This window comes from Brachyhypopomus gauderio, chromosome 15, assembly GCF_052324685.1.
Source record: "Brachyhypopomus gauderio isolate BG-103 chromosome 15, BGAUD_0.2, whole genome shotgun sequence".
NCBI lineage: Eukaryota > Metazoa > Chordata > Actinopteri > Gymnotiformes > Hypopomidae > Brachyhypopomus > Brachyhypopomus gauderio.
In genome coordinates this window covers 1844255-1868163 of record NC_135225.1, presented here as the reverse complement: position 1 = coordinate 1868163, position 23909 = coordinate 1844255, and the positions used below count along the sequence as shown (strand labels likewise).

Genomic DNA, 23909 nt, shown 5'->3' with positions numbered 1-23909 from the left:
CTTCAATAAAATTAAAAGTCACCCATTTCTCAAGGCATTCTTTCAAGTGAGGCTTCATGACAGTAAGAGTTTTGGGCCCAGCAGGCCACAGTAACTCAACGAATGTGCGCGACTCCGATTGTGAAGCTTCCCTCTGAAGTTTTTTTTAGACATTAGCAATATATGCTACTACTATGTCCAATGTAGTACCAATGGACTGGTTAAAAACAACCAATTAAAACATCAGAAACTGAGAGGGTTACTGTCAAGGAACATTTTACAGATAAAAAGATGTTACCACTATTACAAGAATTCACAATATAATGAATTGCATACTTACATTGTTTAGGCCTCATGGCAAACAAATATAGCACTGTAAAATGTTTCATAAGTTGTTTGTTAAAACAGGTTTCCTGTATCTATTATAGTGACACTGATGAAAACCAGATTACACTTTAGTACCATTTATTCAGATCACATGCTACACAAACTTTCTCTCCCAACTGTAGTTGCAGTTACTGTATTTCTGAAAATAAGTGCTTGAATTTCTCAATCAAGCCAGGATTCCTGGACTCTTTTGTTAGGATCCTTTTGACACTTTGACCTGTGTGGACTTGTGCCAGGCCACAAACAGCCTCTTCTCTAAAGATGTCATGATGCCAGTCTGACACGGGAACGCAGCGCTGTGAAAGACACTGGTGGGAGAAAAGAAAGAACACACAAGCCCATGGAATAATTCTGTAAAAGAGGGAGTAAATCAGGAAATAGTTCTGGGTTTGGGAAACACAGCAAGAGGGAGCACTGCCACGGTTTAAATAAAAACAAGACATGAAGAGAGGGAGAGAGAGTGTTGAGGAGGGGGGGTGTTGAGGAGGGGGGATTCTCTCTCTCACCCTCATTCTCTCCCTCTCACCCTCATTCTTTCTCTCTCACCCTCATTCACTCTCTCACTCTCATTCTCTCCATCACTCTCATTCTCTCACCTTCATTCTCTCATTCTCTTTCTCTCACTCTCTCTCACCCTCTTTCTCTCACTCTCATTCTCTCTCTCATTCTCTCACTCTCATTCTCTCACCCTCATTCTCTCACCCTCATTCTCTCACTCTCATTCTCTCTCTCCCTCTCTCACGTATTCTCTCACTCTCATTCTCTCCCTCACTCTCCTTCTCTCACCCTCATTCTCTCACTCTCATTCTCTCACTCTTTCTCTCACCCTCATTCTCTCACTCATTCTCTCACTCTCATTCTCTCTCTTTCTCTTCGCCTGCCATGCCTGGAGCTTATTCCTCGCGCATTTTTAACGGGTGTCTTCCCAATCAGGGTTTCACTGCAGGAAATTTCAGAACACCGCATTGCGTGAGGTGGCAAAGTGCTTCATTCTTAGCTCAGCCCAGCACAGTGCCAGGCAGCGTGGAGCTCGCCAGCGAGCGCGGGGGGGGGGGGGGGGGGGGGGGGGTCTGCTATGACGCGGTTTTGGTGGCAACGTTACAGCTCGGCAAAAGTTTTCCTTTTCCCCCTTTTCACAATAGAAGAGGAGAGGGAGGGGGAGCGGCAAAAGAAAGAAGACACAAATATAGCAGGGGACTGGCCGCCATTTTTTCCTCTTGGGAATGTAATGGGATTGACACTTCTGAGTTTGAGCTGTTTGTGTAGTCCTGGCGTTGGGAAGAGCGGGGGGGGGGGGGGGGGCAGCTGCACGCGTGCCCAGTGTCCTCTGGGCCTTCCTCTGCCCCCCCCCCCCTGCTCTCTCTCTCTCATGGTTTGGTCTGATATCTGGTTCACGAGGCCTTTCTCCGTTTACGCCCCCCCCCCCCCCTCCTCCACCCACACCACCACCTCCCCCACCCACCCCACATCTCATGTTCTACCTCAGGGATGTGGTGGGCCAGCGGTTAAATAGAAATAATATTTGCTGTACTTTGCCGCCTTCCTGGTCCTATTCTCCTCTAACAACGAGCCTTATTTTTAGCCCAAAGTCAGGGTTTGGTCACTTCCTGCTGCTGGTGCAATGCAGGGCTTTATGGAGCTGGTGGAGTTAGTGTGGGCACAATGTTTCCTTGAGTGCTGATCTGAGACCAGTCTTGACATACTTCAATAATAGCTAAGGTTGGGTTCAGAGCAGAAGGGTGACTCCTTTCCAGAGCCACAGTCAGACGCATCAGACTGAGAAAGGACAGAGAGATAATCCAGCTAACAGAGGCCAGATGACAGTCACACATTTACACACAGCCCAAGATTAAGAGAGGTCCAAGATGCACTTAATTTGGCCAAATTAGTACAACTTCCAAATAAGCCACATTTCTTGGCCTTGCTGTTCAGCACACAATGAATTTTGATGCTACACATTCTATGGTCCCATTATAAAAAAAAATATATATATATATATATATATATATATATATATATATATATATATATATATTTTTTACTGTCACCTTTGTAACAGAAAATGAAGAAGTATTCATGCCATAAAACGAATGCATTAATTGTTGGAAAAAGAATGACTTAGTCTTCAAACTAAGTTGCCAGAGCTGAAATCCTGGCAAAGGCTGGCCAAACAGCTGTGTCAGTCAGATAGGCGAATGGACCCCCCCCCCCCGGGAGCGTGAGACGGTTTGGTCCTGGACCCCCTTCAGCGCGCTGGGAGATTTAAGACAGGGATGAAAGGATCCCGGGCCACTCAGCGGTCACCCCTCTCTGATTCATCTTTCTGGGAAAGAACACAGGGAGAGAAAGACCACAGACAGATTCCTCTGATCCCAGAGCTACAGTAGTGCTGCACCCGCACGGCTCGGTCTGTAGTCCAGCCTGCAGACTACAGACCTGCTCGTTTACAACAGCAATGTACATGTCCACCCATACATTGTCTTTTAATGAACGCTCGAACTACATAACTGATGATCAAATTTTGAACACGTAAAAATAAAATAAAGGATGTGCCAAATGTATTCGTCATACACTGAAGCTTAATTGTGGCTTTATTTTTTACCAAGTACCTGGTGTGTTGTTCCATGTACATATAATTTATATATAGAGTGTAAATAATGAATGAAGGTCTTCCATATATGTATCCAATGCTTTAGAGCTACTGCAGTATCACTGTGCCATGTGCTCTGAAATAATAAAGCATCCAAAATGCCAGAAGTGAAAAACCAACCCAATAGATTTCTTATGACTGTAATATTTACAACATGCTTATACCCTGCTAATAAAAGCAATAAAAAAGGCCCAGTGAGAGTTCGGTGAATCATGCTTTTTTAATCTATGGCCAATGGTTTTAACATCAAAATGCTCAGGGTCCCTCCCAGATGAACAGTGTTACTTGGTACACAATAAAAATGGCATGTCCCACCATGTGTCACCATGTCCCTTCATGTCCCACCCATGTCCCACCCATGTCCCACCCATGTCCCACGGCCCAATGTCATCACTGGCCACCCAGCACCAACACACCCTACAACAGATGAGTTGACGTGAAGCCCGATACTGCATTAGTAACCCACAGATCTATCTCAGCAGAGTTCATCCTTCTAAAGAACTCAACCAGCACCTCAACAAAGTCTTCAAATGACCCCTTGTTCATTTTCCCAAAACCAAACATGACCCCTTGTTCACTTTCCCAAAGAACAAATCCATCTCCATTATCGGCAGTAGCCGGGTCCACCACGCGTTTCACGGAGCTTCACAAAATGGCCTGAACACAACTCCATTACGGCCTGCAGAGCTCCAAGGATCATTCTCTTTCGGGGAAGCGGGTTGAAATTAAATACGGGCCTGTCAGATCCCGGAGGGAGGGAGAAAGGAAGTTAAGAAGAGAGGGAGAGGCTCAAGGGGAAGGATTTTGTCAGGACTTCATAAACATGTATATTGGACTGGAAACCCAGAGCCAGCACTGAGACAGCGGGACGGGAGAGAGAACAGAGCTCATGGGCCTAGAGTTTACAGGAAGACCCGCCAAACATCCACCGTACAGGACACCGGGAAGGCGGCGGGACACAGATCTGACTAAATACATATGTGTGTGTGAGCTCAGCGCCATGGTGAAGTACTTAGGGACGTATGGAGAGAAAGGAAAGTGTGAAGAATTCTCCTTTAAGCACCTGAGAGATGAAAAGATGAGAAAGGTGCAGAGAGTAATAGAAAAAGCTTCTGAAAAAAAAACATTACGTATTGATTAGGGCTGACAAATGCTGGATTACACCACAGTGAACAATCAGTAATCATTAAAACTGATTATTTCTGCAATGAATCATCAATTATTGCACATTTAACTCAAGTTAACATTCTGTGAAGTAATTAAAAATGGAATAATTTCACCATGGTAAACTCCCTCATTGATTTAGAAATAAGACATTGGCACAAATTCAGTCCCTAACCCCTGCCTTAATTAATGGAGTGAGTCATCCCACTAAGGGAGGTGTCATACCAGTCTTGGGAAGGATAACCTTTGTTTAGACACTGTCACTTGCCCAATGGTCACTTCCACAGTCAAAACTACGGTCTCTCTCACACCAACTAAGACGCTTCACGTTTTCACATGAAGTTGGGGTTAATCTGTTCCCACTGTAGCAGGAAGAGTCAGGCTCACTTCTCCAGATGACTGTGCAATGGTGAAGGTTGTGTTGTTCTTGGCCAAGCTGAGCAGGTTGGCGCACTGGAGGCTGATTTAGGCTCTGCCCTGGCCTCGCAGCCTGTAGTCGTCCACAGTGGGTGTAAAGCGCCGTCTGGGGATATATTTCTAGTATGAAATATAGATGGCAGCCTGGGTGTGTGTGCACACGCATTTCTGTGAGGACGAGGTGAGCGAAAGGTCATCTCTCTCTGCTGCCAGACTTGGAGGCGATCCAGAGTAAGGAGGACTTCTCTCTCTCTCTCTCTCTCTCTCTCTCTCTCTCTCTCTCTCTCTCTAGCTCATCCTGCAGCCCTTGCCGATGACATGCAGTGGTATGTGTGGAGTGTGTGCCTGGTGCTCTGAGTATAAGCTGGGGTCTCCTCTCTGTGTGTGTGTGTGTGTGTGTGTGTGTGTGAGGGGGTATCTGCAGAGTATGAGAGGAACACTGGAGAGGAACGTCACTCGGCTCATTATGAATGAGAGACAGGCATTTCATGACTAGGACAGAATTTAAATTCATTCAGCCATTCCACATGGCCTTCTCCGTCAGTAGAACATTTCGCTGTGATGTGATAAACCGTGCCATTCAAAAATAGCCGACATATCATCTAGTGCTAGCAAGGACAAGCCCTGTTCCCCCACTGACGCACAGATGAGAGAGCCGGCACCACAGCTCCGCCTCCGAACATGACGAGCAGCAACAATGACGAATCAGGACGTGTCCCTGCCTCACGGTTCCCAGGCAATGTGAGTGGGCGGTGACCAAAGCTTTTCCTGGTGTGCTAAATGAAATAAGTGTAAAATTCTGCCTCTTTCACATCTCCAGGACGAACGCTTCAATTATTCAGAAGCTGGCGTGACTAATGTGAAACTGATAACCAGCGTTACTATTTATACTTGGGTTTGAGAGAGACGGGTAAGGCAGTGTTGGCTCCCGCACCACAAACGTCAAGCTCCTCCAGCAGAAGACCTCAGAGGCCAGAATCAAACACATATCTGTAATGTGTAATTGTGTCCAACCCCCCCACCCCCCCCCAAAAAAACATACCTGCAATTCCACATGAACACACAACACCCCTACAAAAGGGTCTTCCTACCACTGCACAGAATACACTTGACACCTTTATTTGCAATATTAGACAAAAGCATTCGCAAAGCACCAATAGTGAAAACTACAAGCACTGTAACCATCGGCTTTCCAATGAAGTTAGGCACAAGACAACAGTGTGAAACAGGACCCAACAAAACAAGGACAAAGAGGACAGGAAGTAAACACAGACATTAAAATCAGGACTTCTCCACTATCCATAGATAAAAACAAAACAAAACCAATCCAATTCCATCCTGACAGCAGCTAATAGAAAGAGAGAAGGAGTGGAGGAAGAGGAGGAATATCATTACGCTGTGTTTGTTTCCTGGGTCTGGGTCTGCCTGTGGATGTTGATACGGATGTCGTTATTAGTCAGAACCCACGAGGAAGTCTGGGATGCACAACTACAACCATTAGTCCACATCGTCGTCAAGCTCCGTCACCATGGCGCACGCATTCACATAGCAACCAATGTGCACATACAGCATTAAAGTGACAGTACAGCAACCATAGTTACATCATACTCATTGCATATTAGGGATTTATGTAAATATTAAGATTTATGTAAAAATAAAAAAAGTAATATATCACCATGCCATGTCACAAATTCTTTTAAAAAAATCAACTTAAAGATAAACTAATACCAAATGTAGAATTGGCTGAGTGATTTAGATTTAGTCTAGAGCAATTGCTCCATAAGAGTACTGACACTGTAATGTTCCACATACAGTACTGACACTGTAATGTTCCACACACAGTACTGACACTGTAATGTTCCACATACAGTACTGACACTGTAGTGTTCCACATACAGTACTGACACTGTAGTGATCCACATACAGTACTGAAACTGTAGTGTTCCACATACAGTACTGACACTGTAATGTTCCACATACAGTACTGACACTGTAATGTTCCACATACAGTACTGACACTGTAGTGTTCCACATACAGTACTGACACTGTAGTGTTCCACATACAGCACTGAAACTGTAGTGTTCCACATACAGTACTGACACTGTAGTGATCCACATACAGCACTGAAACTGTAGTGTTCCACATACAGCACTGACACTGTAGTGATCCATATACAGTACTGACACTGTAGTGTTCCACATACAGCACTGACACTGTAGTGATCCACATACAGCACTGACACTGTAGTGATCCACATACAGTACTGAAACTGTAGTGTTCCACATACAATACTGAAACTGTAGTGTTCCACATACAATACTGACACTGTAATGATCCACATACAGTACTGACACTGTAGTGATCCACACACAATACTGACACTGTAGTGATCCACACACAGTACTGACACTGTAATGATCCACACACAGTACTGACACTGTAGTGATCCATATACAGTACTGACACTGTAATGATCCACATACAGTACTGACACTGTAGTGATCCACACACAGTACTGACACTGTAGTGATCCACACACAGTACTGACACTGTAATGATCCACATACAGTACTGACACTGTAGTGATCCACACACAGTACTGACACTGTAGTGATCCACATACAGTACTGACACTGTAGTGATCCATATACAGTACTGACACTGTAATGATCCACATACAGTACTGACACTGTAGTGATCCACATACAGTACTGACACTGTAATGTTCCACATACAGTACTGACACTGTAGTGTTCCACATACAGTACTTACACTGTAATGTTCCACATACAGTACTGACACTGTAATGATCCACATACAGTACTGACACTGTAATGATCCACATACAGTACTGACACTGTAGTGTTCCACATACAGTACTGACACTGTAATGTTCCACATACAGTACTGACACTGTAGTGTTCCACATACAGTACTGTATGTTGTGAAAAGCGCTATACAAATATATTTGATTTGATATAATAAACATTGAAACATCTATTTGCACCTTTTTATAGAGCAGAATAGAGATTCCTCTATATTTATGTGTGCATGTCTTTTCCTGTTTAACTGCTGAACAGAAGGAAGCTGCCGGCCTCTATAAGTCTGTGGTCATGGCACAGAGTCTGTTTAATGGTTCATATGGGCACCATGTGGTACTGTGATGGCTGACACATGCCAGTTCCCATAGAGAACAAATAACAGGGAGGGATACAGACGTTTTAGTGCTGAGAGGCTGTTCAAGTCCTACTAACCATGTGATAGAGAAAACCCCACCACCCTAGATCATTATTATGAGGCAGAGTTCAAAGATTCTCGAGAAACGACTTCTTTATTCCCTGTAGCAATGGCTGACAGATCTGCACTATTTCGAAAGCAGTGAATGGAGTCAGTGGAATTAGAGGAGGAGTGTTCAAACGTCTACAATCATCACAGGCCCCTCAAACATATTCTCTCCACCCTTAATCAAATAATGACTGATAGTTTTTTAACTCAATCCCATCCCCCACAGCAAGACACCAGAGAACTCAAAATGTCTCAATGGTGCCCTGTGTTAGCCTCTTGCTAACGCTAACTTTAGCGTAGCACCCAAATAGTGTTGAGGCCAAGCAGACTACACAAACAACAGAATTTCTGCTTTCAGCTCAACATAGTGATGCTGAGGATGTGGTCAGGCCAGTGAGGAAGAAAAAAGTCCCTCTACTCTATATTTTCATAAAACCCATCAAGAAACACAGACTGGTCCTTTTAGTAGGATGGTAAATTTAGAGCGTAGCTTAGTATATTTAGCCCATGATTAGCGCCTGTAGGGCAGGGCAGGGTTTGACTCTGCCAGGAGAGACTCATTTGCTGAGTTATAGCGCAGAAAGTCCCAAGTGTGCGTGTGAGCAGTCCGCAGTATTCTACAGAGGCCTCACTTTAGAGAGCAAGGGTGTAAAAGCAGGAGACGCTTAAGGGGCAGGCTGCGTTTGAAAACCCCGGGGCCAACTATCATTGATATCAGCATCTTCCAAACATACACTGCACTTAACGCACACACAACACAAAGCTGCAGGTTTTGTTTGTCTGTTTGTTTGGGGAGGGAGGATTGTAATCAGTTGGTCTGTCTTTGTAGAGCAAACAGGGAGGAAAAGGGCTGATCTTTTCAATAAACCAGCTTCCTACAGGCCATTTTAGTTGTGATGAAAAACTGCTGACAATGCCTGAATCTGAAATGTGCCAAGAGTGTTAAAGAAACAACAGGATACAGATCAGGGTACATGATGAAACAGCACACAGACATCCTTAAAAACCCAAACACTGAGTAAACAGCTTCCATTGCAACCAGCCATTGTGCATACGTTGAACTCATAGTGGACCTGAGCATTTTCTCATATTAATATATTCCAGCTTTGACAGTGAACCCAACACTTGACGTTAGTTTGGCCTTTATTTGTCCCATATAAAAAAATATTCATCACTCATATCAACAAATCAGCTTCTCATAGGGTATATGATTACGAGAGTTGGATAGCCCATCATTTTTTTACAGTGTTAAAGGAATCTCTTTTTAGTGCACAAAAATATGACACAGGAAGCAAATTATGATGCTTCACAAATGGATAAAAGTGCAGCGTATGTGGAACTAACCACGTTTGATAAGGTAACAGGACATCAACACCGAAAAACAAGCACACAAATGGCATTTCTCCACGTTCATGCTGAGTCTATAGCAGGCGTACTCAACTAAATTTGTCCGCGGTCCAATTTTGGCAGATACCTGTGCCCTGAGGTCCGGTGCGGCGGGGGTGGCGAACGTAAGTTGTTGAGCGGGGGGGGGGGGGGGGGGGGGTACGGTGCGCGAACGGTGGAGGTGTTTATACTTTCGCGAGCGTCACTGCAGTGTTCTCCGAAACGATAGGCATTTTGTCCGATACGATATGTGGTAGAAACACCCCTCAGAACAGGGGAATGAACATTTACCTGACCAATTTTAATGTTGCTATATGTTTCAGGTTTGAAAAGTGCTGGAATTTAGGTTAAAGTACTTTAAAATGCTTGAAATTGTAACTACTTGGTTTCACAACAAATAGCTGTCTGACTGAATAGTTCTCTTGTATTAGGTTAACAAATACGAGCCTCTTGTAATTCCAGGACGAAACATGAGAGAACGTGAAGACGTGAAGATTGGGCGTTTTTTAAATAAACAACCATTAAATAATGTGATAAAAAAGCGAATTATTTCGAGTATATGTATAAATATTTAACTTAATTATGTTTAACATGCTGGGAAATATTGAAATGGACCTTGAAAGTGACGTACAAGTGCTTTAATTCCACCTTATAAAGGTGTATGAACCCTGAAAACGTGACTTTGTTCATTGCGCTGAAGCGCGGCGCAAAGTTACAAAATTCGAGAGATGCACGACCTCTCGAACCGACAGCGCGCGAGACACTCGCGCACACGCGGAGCCACAGCGATTACGTCATTTTCGCCGCGCGGACCCTCGCGCCGCTCGCGAAGCGTCAACCAGGCAGGCTTGTTGTAGAGCGGGGTGGCGAACGTAAGTTGTTGAGCGGGGGTGGCAAACGTAACACTCGTGACGGAGTGTTTTTTCAATAGCCCTGAAATAAATGCTACGGTTTTGTTTTGGTCCGTATCCAGTTAATCAGGAATGAGATTGGGTCCGGACAGGACTGCGTTCGGGTCCGGATCCGGACCGCGGTCCGCCAGTTGAGTACCCCTGGTCTATAGCAAAGACATCGTGAGGTAATCGTACTGCAAATATCACTTCCTCTTAAAACCACAGACAGAATAAAACAAAAAACATTTATTTGTAGAATAAAACATCTGCTCAGACTGAAGGTGACGTCATGTCAGTGTGAAATACAGATCACTCATTCATACCCTTTATGACAGAAGAGAATGGTAGTGAGTTGTGAACACGTGAACTCAAGGTACGCCCCATAATGGCCAGTAATACTAATCACAAACTGATACTGCTGATGTTCAGGTCGCTCTTCGTTTTTGAACTACTGAAATGACAAAAGTGCCTGTGGTTTTTTCTGTTGAGACCCTCACGCAAAACAGAACATAGCAACACCCTATTTAAAATGGCAATTGTGGTGAAGGATGACACCACTTTGCAAGCCAATTTTAGATTCACATGGTCAACTGTCGGTGTATTCGTACATCCCATGTGTGTAGCTGGTGGGTAACAGGAAATGATGACTGTCTCTAACTGGCAATTTCCTCCTCATGCAGTTAATCTGTGTCTTTTATATCTGCCACCCTTGAAAAAGACGAGCTGAAAGTGAATGTGTAACCTGTTTTCTGAGATCTAAATGCTGCGTCATGAAACATAACACTCAAGAGGATTTGGTGAAGAAATTGAAACGTATTGCTGGTAAATTGGCTTAGTAAATAATCAGGTAATGCATAACTAAATATCAGCCTTTAAAGGCTAGCTTTAAAAAACGTCATACTGTGAGTATAATGTTAGTATTTAAATGAAGTTAAATGGATGTTGTCCATTTTTTTGAGTAAATGTCTGTAACTAATCTGGGACCACATGGTGTGAAATGGGAGAAACCGTGCAGACGGTTTAGCAGACAGGCGGAAGCTGATGGAGGAGACATGGTCAGACAGACAGAGCAGAGAGGACAGAACTATCCCGATCCAACCCTGCTCAACACTTAAACATGTGCTTGCCAGGTAGCGTAAACTGCTTATTAGAAACGCATATTCCATGTGAAGTAAGTATGAACTAAAACACTTGAGTATTGGCAGTTCCAAACGTTCCTTCAGTACAAGCTTAACTCCAGCTCACTGAGCGCTGGTCTGATCCACACGCACTCCTGTTGGCAGAGAGAGTCCTGCCTTCATGGCTCACGCCTCCGTTGGTCAGAGCTGGCTCTCATTTGACCTTGAGCGGCGGCTCCCGCTCCAGCCAGCGAACACGCACTTTCTGTTTGTAGTGATACTCCTTCAGGACGTCCTGCAGGGTCTGCGGTAGCGGCAGGGCGCTGATGCCGTCGTAGGTGGTCCGGCTGCAGATGGCGGCACGCGCCAGGTGCTGCAGGCTGAACGGGAAGGTCCGGTGCAACGGCGCCGTGAGCAGCGGCTCGAAGAACATGCAGGCGCTCGGGTCCTTGTAGTGCTCCAGCAGCCCCGTGACCGTGGAGGAGTGGAAGACGCAGGGGTCGTGCGCGTCGAAGCTGAAGTTGTGGTTCCATTGTTCGATGCGTGCGTGTAGCGAGCGGTTGTAGCGACGGAAGCTCACTGAAAACAAGTAGTCCTCCTGCGCCGAGTCGCGGAGCAGAAAGGTGCCCTCGGGCCGGCCATCCAGCCTCGCCTCCGCTTGGTACCGATCCATCACGCCCCAGTAGCAGGGCAGTGCTGTGATGGCCAGCAGGTCAGGCACCAAGCAGTGGATGAAGTCGATCTGTGTGTGCACCTTCCAGGGTCCGGGGTGCCGGGTGGAGTGTCCGTCCCCAGACGCGTGCCTCTGCTTGGGCCTGCGCGCCTGCAAGCACAGGGTGGTGGAGTCTTCCTCGGAGTCGCACTCCGCCAGCTGGGGCGGTGTGGCCAAGCTCACGCCCACCTGTGCCACCATACCAGTCACACCCCCTGAGAAAGAGCTGCCAGCACCCAAGCCCCTGACCTCCCCAGGAGCCTCCCCGGACCCGGGTGCCATCTTTGGTCCCAGTTTGTGGAGGGCGGACCTCTGAGCCGTGGCCTCCAACGTGTGGATCTGTGCGTTGGGTGGAGGATCGACACCTTCCTCGATGCTGAGCCTCCGTCGCTCTCGTAGCCTCTCCTCTTCGTCCTCCAGGGCGGGGCGCGCCGGGTCAAAAGCGTCCAGCAGCGCGGTGGAGGAATGTGGGCTGACCGGCGCCGTGTGCTGCTTGATGAGGTGCCACTTGTTGGCCAGGTCGGAGCCAGGTGGAAACGGACATGTCTCCAGCATCAGCTCCGTCAGGTGGATCTTGCGCTTGGAAGCAGCCTGGCCCGTGGCGGACCGGGGCCGGCGGGCCGTCTGCAGAGGCAGACACAAGCCTACCGTGTCCTTCAGCTGCTGCCGTACGGAGCGGACAGTCAAGCTCCGCCCACCACCTCCCGCTTCCGACTCGCCCGTCTCCTGGACGGAGCTGGTCCCGTAGAAACGCTCGCGCCTCCTGGGCCCTCCTCTTGAGCAGGACGTCTGCCCGTCAGCCTCCAGAGAGCTCTGCGTTTTAGTGGAGCAGGAGTGTTTCTTCTTCCCCCCCCAGGGAGCGTGTCGGGAGTACGAGTCCCTGCGCACGATCGGCACCCTCCGCACGTCCTCCGTCTCCTTGTCCACCGTGATCTCCACAATCTGGGGAATGTCCGCCACACAGTTGTGGCCTCGGCGTGCCCTGCTCACCCGGAGAGCCTGGGCAGAAGCAGAGGCCCCAGCAGCCTGGGACTCACCTGGGACATCTGCCTGGCCCATGTCCATCACACAGTGGACGCCATCCGTGTCCAGGCTGCATACACTGGGCTCCGAACCATGGGTGTGGAAGAGGCTTTGACACCTGCCCTTGAAGCTACTCCACATCTTCCCCACTTTCTCCATAGATTGGAGACTCAGACCTGTTGGGTAAATATAAACCAAGAATTAACCACTAAAAAAACTAGTGCCTGTCAATGCAATCGGGGTTATACCATTCTAATGGTGCATATGTAGGTTACATGGTGTCCAGTGATATACAGTGTTACAAAATAACTGCAAACAAGAATATGGCGTGGTAGTATTTCTGGCAATAAACTGTTCATAAAGCACAGAGTAGTTGGTGGAGATATTGAAGACTGTTAGGACATAATCGAGTGTGTGTTTGTGTGTGCAAGGTGTGCACATGTGTTAGTGGTCAGTAGAGTCATACGGTGAGCGTGGAGTTGTCAGGCAGATATGCGGGAACACAAGGCCACGGCTATAAATGAAGGCAAGGATCTACTCCCAGCTGATCTGGTGGTATGTAATGTATTACTGAGCCAGTCTGGACCTGACTAAGAACTTTCCCTGTCATGGCAGCAGGCACATGCTTGGAGGAAATACTGACGAATGGGATAGCTGGGTACAGACAGAGAGATGACACATATGTAGACTGACAAGAATAGCAGTCAGTTCTTGTCTCCTGTCAATTCGAGCTTCAAGTCTGACAGCAAATCTCCTCAGTTCCCCTTTCATCCTGGAGACAGATCTGACCACGTCGTCCTCTTCCATGTTAAACATGCAAATCTAAGGTAACAACTTGATCTTGTCCAGTGCCCCAAATTTTCTTAGAACTCTGACTCAAAAATATAAACTTTAAAGAGGAAAATATGACAGAGCTGCTCAGGAAATGTGAAACTATGAAAGTGAAACATGAAACTTACATACAGAAGACCCACCAATCCATTTGAACCCATAGTTTCAATCATTACCTGGTGAAGTTTTTTAGGTAGTATTCATGAAAGAATGTAGAGCGATGGATCTCCTGACGTCGTGGTCTTACAGATGGCAAAAGTTGCACTTGACGTCATCTTCTTTCTAATTAAATAATATATCTCCATCAGAGCAGATTTGAGCTTTTCACGGTCTCTGAAGGACTAAAGCAGGTTGTTCTGACACTAACAGGGTAACATGGGCTCTGTTAGAAGCTCGAGACCAATCAGGGTTCAGAGAGAAAATCCACCATAACATTATCTGAGTCAGGAGCCTTTCCTGGTATTGAATTTATTCTGAACAGAAAATAAAAGGTTTGTTGCTTTGCTGATTTGTATATATTTACTGTTTCCAAATTCATTATAATCCCTAAATATTATACAAAGATTTGACAGCATTTTGACCAAACACATTGTAAATTAGTTTTTGTCAAGTCAATGTTGATTGTGCACTGTTGTTGAAGAAACACAATCTGTGGTATAGTGTGCCAACATAATAATCCACCAGACATTGTTCAATATAACATTTGAACTTTAATTATGTTTTCTTTTGTGCCTCAAATAACTTAAACAAATTATAGCAACCATGTTATTCACTTTAGTTTACATATTAGGTTAAACTCCAGCTTTAAACACATACACTTTAGTTTTATTACTGACTAACTGTAGTGAATTGAGTACTATAAATTATTCAGTAACTACACTGAAAATAATAAGAAAGGTATGTGTGCCCATGAATGAAGAATGAGGTTGTGGGCCTGTGAAATGTACACCAACAAATAATATTTCACAGTGTGGATACATATTTGAAACGTGTCTAAAGAGTTTTAATGACAATAGCTGATGTTGGTAATCCTCCATAGTTCAACTTTATTAATGTTATCATGTGCGGCTCTGGGTAATATGGAACTGTTAACGTTGGCTTGTACAATACACAGTCTCAAACTACAATGGCATTTTCAGCACTGCATTGATAGCTAATAAACATCTCAAGTGTATATGATAAACTCACTGGGTAATTAAAAATGAAACAGAATTAAAACATTAAGAACGAAATAACCCATTAACTCTTGGAGTGATATCAAGTGCTACCTGACTTGACTGTAACTTGACACAAGCTTATTTATTAGGACAGGTCTGATTATTTATTAGGACAGGTCTGATGGCAATAACTGGAATGAAATAACACGGCAACATGACAGCTTTAATATAGCAATCACCTCTAATTATGTCTCATCTCACATGACTAATTTTCTTGTTGAACACTTTCTGGCAAGCATGGGTGAAATCCTCTAAACACTGCCATCCTGACATGCGTGAAATCCTCTAAACACTGCCATTATGACACGCGTGAAATCCTCTAAACACTGCCATTATGACACTTGTGAAATCCTCTAAACACTGCCATATTGACACTCGTGAAATCCTCTAAACACTGCCATATTGACACTCGTGAAATCCTCTAAACACTGCCATATTGACACTCGTGAAATCCTCTAAACACTGCCATATTGACACTCGTGAAATCCTCTAAACACTGCCATATTGACACTCGTGAAATCCTCTAAACACTGCCATATTGACACTCGTGAAATCCTCTAAACACTGCCATCCTGACACGCGTGAAATCCTCTAAACACTGCCATCATGACACACGTGAAGTCCTCTAAACACTGCCATATTGACACTCGTGAAATCCTCTAAACACTGCCATATTGACACTCGTGAAATCCTCTAAACACTGCCATCCTGACACGCGTGAAATCCTCTAAACACTGCCATCATGACACACGTGAAGTCCTCTAATCATCATGACACCTTCTTACATTCTGGCTCTTTATCAGTTCTGTGTACAACACAGTACAGCCAGACACGGTTGTTTCTTTCACTACATCTGCTCCCCCCATCAAAAAATATTTTGTTTATTTTTTCTTCATTTAAGATGTCACTACTTAATGTACTTATCCCTACTGCTTTCAACTTTATCACCATCAGTTGACATTCCTGATGCGTATACGTCGTTTACCTACACATGAAACTCAACTACGCCAAGATATAATCTTACCGACTGCAGACGCATTTACAGTTCAGATTAGGCCTGCATGTAACAGCGGAGAACATTTGTGGTATAGTTTAGCATCAAGTATGCCAAGTGTGCTCCTGAAGGGAGGTACCACTTCCTCTCTAAAGAAAGACTGTTGAAACTTTCCTCCTTCATACTGAATCAAGGAACGAAGCTCGATATGTACACGCGTGTGCACAAGGTCATACCTCAAACATCATTTCATAATTTTACATTCTCACAACAAACAAGGTTATCAATTGTTCAAATTGAAGTGAGCCTCACACTTTAGTGAGATTACATTCTCCCCCTATAATTTAAGGCAATCCTGTTCACATCAATCCATCTTCTTAAACAACTCAGTCCCTTTTGGGGAGGGGTGGGGAGGTTAAAATAAATAAAATAATATAAAATGGAAAATAAGCCTGGCAAAATAAGGCACACTGTTCACGTTACATTGTTATTTCAGTTTTAGAAACAAGGACAAATGTTCAGAAACACTGAACTGCAAAAGACAAAATGTACAAGGATAATTAAACATGAATGACTGATATTTACCACACAATTGCATCACTTACACAGTTTTATTCTATAAGAGGGCAAGGGATTCACACACACACACACACACACACACACACACACACACACGCACACACACACTGAAGCTTTCATCTAACACTTCACATATAAAAGACATGAGTCTCTTTGTCTTTCTCATGCATTTCACACCCTTTGTTGTTTTTTGTCCTTAAAATGCATAACTAATGCGGCTGAATATCAGATGCATCTTAGGTGGTTGTGTATTTCCATGTGAGTTAGCATTTTTTTTTTCCCGTGACTTTGTTAATCATGGTCACAAAAACAAACACACAAGAGTGGCTTGCAGAAGGGCGGGACGGATACACTGTTCCTTCTATGTTCTCAAACTCATGCTGAAAAGCTTCTGGTGTTTGATTGACACATGATAAAACTATAAATGATTCCTTCAAACATGTCCACTCCATGTGCCACTCTACAGACAGGCCATGTCAGTGATGGACATGGAAACAACACAAATCTCCTTTGTAATAGTTTTTCAGAGCCCTTTATATCTGCTGAAGCAAAAGTTTTCCCTTGTTGTCACTGTCGTGGCATGTTGTGTAGCGTGTCCGCACTCTTCTGATGGTCACACTTTGGACAAAAATAGTTTTCAATATAATAAAAAATAATACAAGATCCTGCACCGATGCTTTGTAATTTCTGTCAAATGCTTAATGCATTTCAGTATGCTTTAATATCCTTTCCAAAATTGGTCTTAAAATTAGAGACTATGTTTGTTTATTTTTTTCATTCCATGGTGTGGGCATGAACCCCAATATGTTGCATATTCACGACTGACCAACAGGACCTGCGTCAAGTAGAACAATCTAACGGTTCGCTTTTAGTACGGCACAAAACGCAGATCAGATAAGACAAGCATGAATTAACAGGCCTGAAGAGAGCTTCACTGACAAGAACGCAAACATCAACCCGAAAATCCTTAAAGGCTTACAGCAGTATCTCAGAGGCACCATTTTGAGTAGTTACATTCTTATTCATTAACTAAAAGTTCAGCATTTTGCCTATATGGAGAGATTTATCCTTGTCAACTCCAAAAATTACGTAAAAATGTTCTACACTAACTGGCTGTTGGCACACTAGCTGGTTAGCTACAATTTTAGCATATGAACAGTGTAGACTTCTGAAACCTGCAATATCTCCTCACACACATTTACAATAACCTTTAGATGAAGATGTAGAGACAATGCCTTTATTTGATCATATATACATTTAGATGAAGATGTAGAGACAATGGCTTTATTTGATCATATATAAATTTCAACAAAATGCTTCCCTTCACATAATCCAGTTTCTATGTCAACACAGGGTCAGCTATGACAGAGAGCACCTGGAGCAGGTTATGGGCTTCAGTCAAGGGCCCAACTGTAGCTGAATGGCAGAACTAGGACTAGGACTAGGACTAGGCAGGACTTAGACCAGAACCCTTCCAACTGTCAGCCCAAAGTCCTGTTCACAAAGGCCACCTCTGCGAAAACAGAATCTGGAGCACAATAATTAAATCAATCATTAAGCACACTGGCCTGCAATAGTGAAACAATTTGCATGATTACACTAAGCTGTACTATCAAGTAAATGAAAGTGAGACCCAGGTGATTTTGCAGGTCAGGAAAATGCGGTAAAAGTTAGACCATGGTTTGCCATAGAAAACTGTTATGCAAGATGTCTTGGACAACACCAATGCGTTTTATGCCATAAATGTGTCCAAGGGCGAGTGTAAAGACATTTTAAAACTTCGGTGGTCATTTTAAGCATTCCTCCGTGCACAGCACTGCCTAGGTTGTGCCAAAACAGAAGGGTCTGAGTTAGGAGGAAGTAGTGTGCAGGAATGTTAAAGACACGATCATAACCTCACATCCAGTTGGGGGAACAAGCGTGAACTTGGGGGCTGGGTAAGACTCATTAGGCTGCAACTCAAACACAGTTAATTGCTCAACTTTAAGTCAAGTACATCAGTCATGCTCTGGAGCACAGAAACAAATGTCATTTTGTGCAAAAGTGCAGGGAGACTCTGGCTGCAAAAAAAAAAAATGTTTAAAGCACAAAATAAATGATGTGGATAAGGACATGGTAAACAGTAAAAGAAGAATATCTTACAGGCTTACGAGCAGTTACAAGCACAATCATTTGTGCAGGGAGCATGGTTGATCAGTAATGTATGTAACGCTACTAACTAATCAAACCATGTCCAGCGTCTCCCATTATAATTAGGCATCAAAGAAATTGCCACATGAAACAGAAGATAATAGGCGAACATAACAGACCTGATGCCAAATTAGTTAAACAAGTGTTTGTGTCTTTCACACCTGCCATGCACCTCATTGAAGGAAATAATGGTGGAGTGAGAGAGCGTGTTAGGTGCGTCTAGACAGCGTGTGTGGTGGTGGTGTGTGGTAAGGCCTTTGCCGTTGTTATAATGGGATCGAAAGAGGAAAAGGTAAAAAATGAAACAGAGAGCATAGAAAATGTGATTCAGGGTCACCGACATTGTCCATCAGGAACAACACTGTCGGCAGCAAGTAAATATACTAAATATGAGCGTATGAGCCACTGCAATTAACACCAAACTACTATATAACCATTGAAACAAAATGGATTGTCAAAAACAAAATGGGCAGAGAGACGTGTCATTTCCACAGGATGAACAATTACATCAAATACAGTATAAAAAAAAAAGAAAAGTAAAAAGGCATCTGACCAATGACCAACCTGGAGGAGCTGAGTGCAGACTAGAGCAATACTGGCCCACACTGAACCCAAAAATCACCCTCTGCTCTTACGTCCAGCTCGGCACACCCACCCTCATGGGGTCTCGATGAGTGGCCCTGCGTTCAGATAACATTAAGCACGTAATCACTCTTTTTCCAAGGAGGATAAATAGATGTTTTGGTAGCCTGGCTCACTTTCAGAGCATAGCCCTCAGAGGAAAGGTGAGTGCCTGCCACACTGACGCCACTTACAGCATCAGCACCTCTACGAGGGCCTCGGCTGATGTTTAAATGACAAAAATAATGTCTTGTGCTTGTGTTAGCCTGTTAGACCCTGTGTCACCAAAGAAATCCATTAGTGTTACACCCAAGAATGGTGACAGCACTTGATCCAATATTACTCTTTATCAGGATTAAATAAAACTGTACCAAATCTGCATCAGTTTAATTCCATTAGAGCACTTTGAACTCATACCGCATTTTTGTTCTGGTTTAGATGTGACTGAAGTATTTTACAGTTTGGTATGGGCTACTTCACCCGAGCTGGTTTCCCAAATGGTTTGGTCCTGAACCAAACACGTAACACGTCTTCCTCCAGCTGACTTTAATGCAATAATTAGTGAAGGATCAGCTATGGTGGCAGATACTGTGTAGTACAGGACACTAATTAACTAAATATAGCACATTTCCACACAGGCAACTCATTACAAATACCTTCCACGTATGAGACATGTATATATATCACAGACATAAGCTAATGAAAAATATATATAAACTTCATTAGCTTGTGTCTGTGATATATATACATGTCTCATATATATATATATATATATATATATATATATATATATATATATATATATATATATATATATATATATATATATATGTGTGTGTGTGTATGTGTGTGTGTGTATATATATTGGCCCACCAAGCTAAAATACAATATTTTCAATATCTCTTACTACAGTAAACTGAAGCTAGTCACCTCTAATCATCTTCATGCTCCTTCTGTCAATTCTTTGGTGTTTAGATTATATACTTTATATTTTTTTGGAACTTCCGTGCACTGCACATTTTCAGATCTTACACTCAGATTATGAAGTAACTGACAAGCTCTTCATGTGATGAGTCAGGTGTGCAGGAACAGGAAAATCCCAAAGATGCAGCAGGGCAAAGAATTCCCAAGAATTCCCAAGAGTAGTAATGATAACTGCTGATCCAATATTCACAGACCTCATCTAAAGGACAACAGGCAGAGTTAAACTACAGAACACACTTGCATACGTTTTTTGAAATAAATTTAATCAAACCTCGGTTATTTTGTCTCACAATGGAGTAGGAAAAGACAAGCAAACTTTAGTAATCTAAGAGCAGGATATTCAATAATCATATATAATATGGACATGAATATGGATAATCAATAATCATATATATATACTTCCTACTTGAATTATATATAAATTGAAAAATCCCATTGACTTGTAAAACAGCCATTTTATAAAAACAGGCCTTTTAGTGCTTCAAACATGAGAGGTTTGCACAAAAATGTCTCGGGTGAAACTTGTACTGTGAAGTTGAACATTCATAGAAGCTCAGTCATTCGGACAACACAGCCCACGTTTTACTTCCAAATTTATAATTTAAGGAAGGCTAAACTTCTCACAAATAATGCAACACCACTAGCTTGTCTGATCATACACGCCTGTGCATATAGTATTGAAAACTAGGAACATGTCTGTGTCAGTAACAAACACGAGTAAAGACTAGAGCTGGAGGTTTTGCAGGCACTGACCAGCCAGGTTCTCCTAACTTCTCCAGCCAGGATCTCCTAACTTCTCCAGCCAGGATCTCCTAACTTCTCCAGCCAGGATCTCCTAACTTCTCCAGCCAGGATCTCCTAACTTCTCCAGCCAGGATCTCCTAACTTCTCCAACCAGGATCTCCTAACTTCTCCAACCAGGCTCTCCTAACTTCTCCAACCAGGCTCTCCTAACTTCTCCAACCAGGCTCTCCTAACTTCTCCAACCAGGCTCTCCTAACTTCTCCAGACAGGCTTTCCTAACTTCTCCAACCAGGCTCTCCTAACTTCTCCAGACAGGCTCTCCTAACTTCTCCAGACAGGCTCTCCTAACTTCTCCAGACAGGCTCTCCTAACTTCTCCAGCCAGGATCTCCTAACTTCTCCAGTTACTCGAGGAGACGTGGAGCGCGCGCCGGGGCTCGCGGGGCAACACTGTAAATCCCAGCGAAACATCGCTCGCGTTCCGTTACATTTAATGTAACCAGAGTTACATGTTTGCCAACAGGCCAAACGTTAACAAAAAGCCTGGCTACAAAAACGGTACAGGACAAGCTGGACATGTCGGCTGAACATGTTCAGGGTTTTGTGTTGGTGTTTGTGAACGGAGCGCTCACCTCTGCGTCCTGCTCGTGTCTCTTTTGTCTGGATGAAGATGTCAGACTCGCAGCTGCCCCACAAACGCTTCACCGGGGCCGAAATAACGTGACACACTCCCGCTCGTCATTTCACACCTCCGTCTTGTTATTACTGTTTAAATGAGGAAAAAACTGCGAATTGTGCGTGTGTAATTGTGGTGCTGTGGAATGCCCGTTTGATCCCGGGCCAGTGCTCCCAGTTCTCCCAGTCTCGGCCGCGTCTTCCTCCTTCTCGACGGCCAATGTGACGGTGGAGCCCAGAGAACCGGGGGGGCGAATAACGTGAAAGAGCGGGCGGGGTCGGGACCCTGCTCGACCAATGAACGGACAACTCACTTCCGATGGGTGGGGGCAAAGGCGGGGACACACGAATGGAGAAACATGACTGGCCGCAGGTGGAGTGACGGGCGTCCCAGGCGTCCAATGAGGTTAGAGAGAGCGAGAGACTCGCCTCAGTTGCCATCCTGAAAACGTGGAGAGCTGAGACAATGCGAGTGTGAACGAGGCTCTTTTTGTGTCGCATATTGTGTGTTTTGTATGTAGCCTACTGCAAGTTTTCTTTAGTTTTAAACGTTTGACTAGATTTAACTCGCTTTCTTTTTTGATACCCCGTTGTATGTGGTTACTAGTAATATATTTAATATATTGTCATGTATACGTTGTGTGACTTATCTTCTAATACTCTGTACTCTATCTAATACTCGGTCTTCTAATACTCTGTCTTCTAATACTCTGTCTTCTAATACTCTATCTTCTAATCTTCTAATGTGTTATTTTTGTGTGTGTTTTTTAATGGAGAAAAGACAGTGAAGGTGTGACGTAAAAAGCTCTGCATCGCCAGCTGTTCATTATAAACATGTCAAATGACACTGAAATACTTTGTGAGGTTGTTAAACACATTAATTACCGAAAGCTCCATAAAAAATTTAGGATTTCTTACATTAAGACAAATAAATAGCCCAGTTCAAGGCTTTGGCTTACAGCAAGATGGAAAGAAACTTAAGTGTGTCTAAAAAGTAGAAACTGTAAGAAGCCTTTCGACCAGTTTCTTCATCCACTTCAGTGGATAACTTACACAAATCTACTAAGCTATTTTTAAATTCATAAAGTACAAGTATATTTGGAACCGTCCTACTTTTTTTCCAGCAGAGAGAAGACACTTTGACCATACATGTCACATTTCCCGAAATTGCTGTCTAATCTGGCATTCACTGAAAGTGGTTTCTACGACAGTACAAAGGTGGATGGTGGTATATTGGGTTTGGGTGGAGTATGCCCCAGGGCCCTGGCAGTACCCCTCAAGGGGCATGTACACCCATCAGATTGGGCCTGTCAGAGTCAAAGGAGCAGACCTTCTCTCCCTCATGTCATGAGTTGGAGAGATGCTCCATGCTGGGATCATGTGATCTAACGTGGAGCTGAACATCTTGGACTACTGCAGGAGTCTGAGCAGAAACCCCAGACAGATCACAAGCTAAGCAAGATCTTCATTCGGTTCCAGCAAAACAAAATCGCTAATTTTATTATTGTGGCGGAGACAGAAGAAACACGAGATGAAATAATCAACAGAGAAAATTCAGAAAATTGTGTGATGTAAGATGGGAATAAAAAGATAATTATCGGTCTTTGTTTCTCTCACTTCGCCAGGGCTCTCATTACTTATTTAACTGTCTTTTAAAACAAAACCGCATTGTGCGTTATGTTCTTTCGACACTTTTAAAGTCCACGTGGTGTTTGTAACTGGAATGTTTGGTTTCAACACTGGTTCGTACAGACTTGCAGGTGATCTTGTTGAAGGTTCGTCTGGGTTTGTCTTCAGCTAAAGACACGTCTCCAACTACAGGGAACAGAGCAAACTCAACCTTCAAAACAGACAAATTATTACTTTAAATGTATTTACTATCAACTAAGTGACAAATAAATACAGGACACGGAATAAGAAAAACTAATCTTATTGATCTGAACAAAAAATAGTAAATTATGTTAATTCTGTAGACACAAAATATATCGCATGCAACATATTGAAGCCTTTTTAAAAGACCACACTGCCATCTAGTGAGCTCATTACCAGGTACCGAAATG

The 23909-nt window shown here is 43.7% G+C and overlaps 1 protein-coding gene across 1 annotated transcript; it reads right to left on the bottom strand.

Annotated features, from left to right (window-relative positions):
• Positions 1 to 5700: 5700 nt before the first annotated feature.
• socs5b (suppressor of cytokine signaling 5b) lies at positions 5701 to 22061 on the bottom strand. The gene is made up of 2 exons (XM_076974574.1): positions 21807 to 22061; positions 5701 to 13191 (listed from the first exon to the last, which is right to left on the bottom strand). Exon 2 carries the CDS (start codon positions 13172 to 13174, stop codon positions 11495 to 11497), a length of 1680 nt encoding a protein of 559 aa, XP_076830689.1. The 5' UTR covers positions 13175 to 13191; positions 21807 to 22061; the 3' UTR covers positions 5701 to 11494.
• Between the last annotated feature and the right edge of the window lie 1848 nt (positions 22062 to 23909).